Source organism: Mus caroli, chromosome 5 (genome assembly GCF_900094665.2).
Source record: "Mus caroli chromosome 5, CAROLI_EIJ_v1.1, whole genome shotgun sequence".
In the NCBI taxonomy this organism is placed as follows: Eukaryota; Metazoa; Chordata; class Mammalia; order Rodentia; family Muridae; genus Mus; species Mus caroli.
In genome coordinates this window covers 128716214-128717778 of record NC_034574.1, presented here as the reverse complement: position 1 = coordinate 128717778, position 1565 = coordinate 128716214, and the positions used below count along the sequence as shown (strand labels likewise).

The following is a 1565-nucleotide window of genomic DNA, read 5'->3' as shown; positions in this document are numbered from 1 at the left end:
TTTGGCCCATAACCCAGACAGCAGCCTGTACCTGTCTCCCAGTAGCCCTTGACCTGTTTGGTCATCTGACTGCCTTGTTTGGGCCCATGCTTAAAAAAAAAAAAAATGCCGCTGCTTTCTACCCGTGTTTTTTTCTTATCTTCTGGCCTGAATTCCCAGTCTCTCACTTTTGAGACAGATTCTCCTGTACCCCAGGTTGGATTCGAACTCACTATGTAGTCTAAGATGACCTTGAACTTCCGGTCCTCCTGCCTCGACCTCCAGGGTGCTGGGATTACAGGCATGCACTAGCATGCTCAGTTTTATGCTTTGTTTGGGATGGAAACCAGGACTTCACTCATGCTAGGCAAGCACTCTACCAACTGAGCTAGGGCCTCAGCCGCTGACCTTTAACTTCCGTGTTAGATACAGATGTGGTATANGCCACCTCTTGTGCTGATGAAGGCCTGGAGGGCGTGGCCTTGATGTGAGGGCGAGGGAGAGAGATGGGCCAAGTGTGAACTTCTCATTGTGCCTGGCATTACCCCAGGAGTTAGGTGGTCCTTTCTTCTCTCTTAGATCTGGCTCGCTTTGCCATTTTTAGATCCACCCCGTGGGAGATAGAGAAAGAGGAGGGGAAGGTCCCAGGCATGGCACCTTCCAAGCTGTGCGGGGGGGAGGGGGGTCCACTGAGCTCAGGTGAGGTGACAGCCAACTCTTGTGGACTCTTGTGCCATACACAGGCAATGGGCCCCAGGCTGGTAAGCTGGCCTCAAGCAGAAGAGGGGTGTGGTGATCTGATCCCTGTGTTCNCAAAGGCTCTTTGTTCCCTGGGCATGGTGGGTGGGCAGGGCGTGGGGATGGGCACACCTCAGGGGCNGGACAGTTTGATTCCTCCTCGTGGGTGGTTCACCCACCCTAGAAGACGCTCTTCTGTAGTCCCACTTGCCCACGTGCTGCCCCACCCCCACCCCGGGACCTCTGTAGCAATATGGGGGTACAGACCCCTCTTTCCCAGGTCTCAGGGCCCCAGCCTCTCCTTGTTCCAGGGCCTTCCAACCCTAGATGGGTCCGTCTGGGCTTAGAAGCCCCCACTCTCAGAGCTGCTCCGGCTGTGGTAGCTAGGACTGCGGCTCCTGGAGGCGCTGCAGGAGCGGCTGCGAGTCCCGTGACTGCGGCTGCTGTAGCTTCCATGGCTGTGGCCAGGGCTGGGGCTCCGGCTGTGGCTCCGGCTTGAGTAGTCTGTGCTCAAGCAGCTGGAGGAAGAGGAGGGGCTGGGCCGGTAGTAGGGGATGGGACGCTTGCGGGCACTGTAGGAGAAAAAAGAGAAGATCCTAGTCCACCCAGAGCCNCCAGCTCTGCCTGTCCGTGGNCCTCACTCAGGCCTCAGCCCCCACCCAACAGTGGCCAGGGCTTCCTGCCTTAGTTTCCCCTGAGTCTTTATCTCTGGGACAACCCCAATTCCAAATTTCTGTGTCCTTTGCCAAATTCATATTGATTGTTTTGTTTTTCCTTGTCTGCCAAATTCTTTATCGATCTGAGTGTGTGTCAAACATTTTCAGAATAAATGAAGTTTATTGTGTATG

General features: G+C 55.1%; 1 protein-coding gene across 1 annotated transcript in view; it reads right to left on the bottom strand.

The window, feature by feature from the left end:
• Nucleotides 1-22: 22 nt before the first annotated feature.
• The window catches only part of Srrm3 (serine/arginine repetitive matrix 3), a 38733-nt gene continuing 37190 nt past the window's right edge, over nucleotides 23-1565 (bottom strand). The window contains exon 13 of the mRNA XM_021163407.2: nucleotides 23-1289. Within this exon, the coding sequence (XP_021019066.1) occupies nucleotides 1061-1289 (229 nt within the window). The 3' untranslated portion in view covers nucleotides 23-1060. The remainder of the gene's footprint in view (nucleotides 1290-1565) is intronic.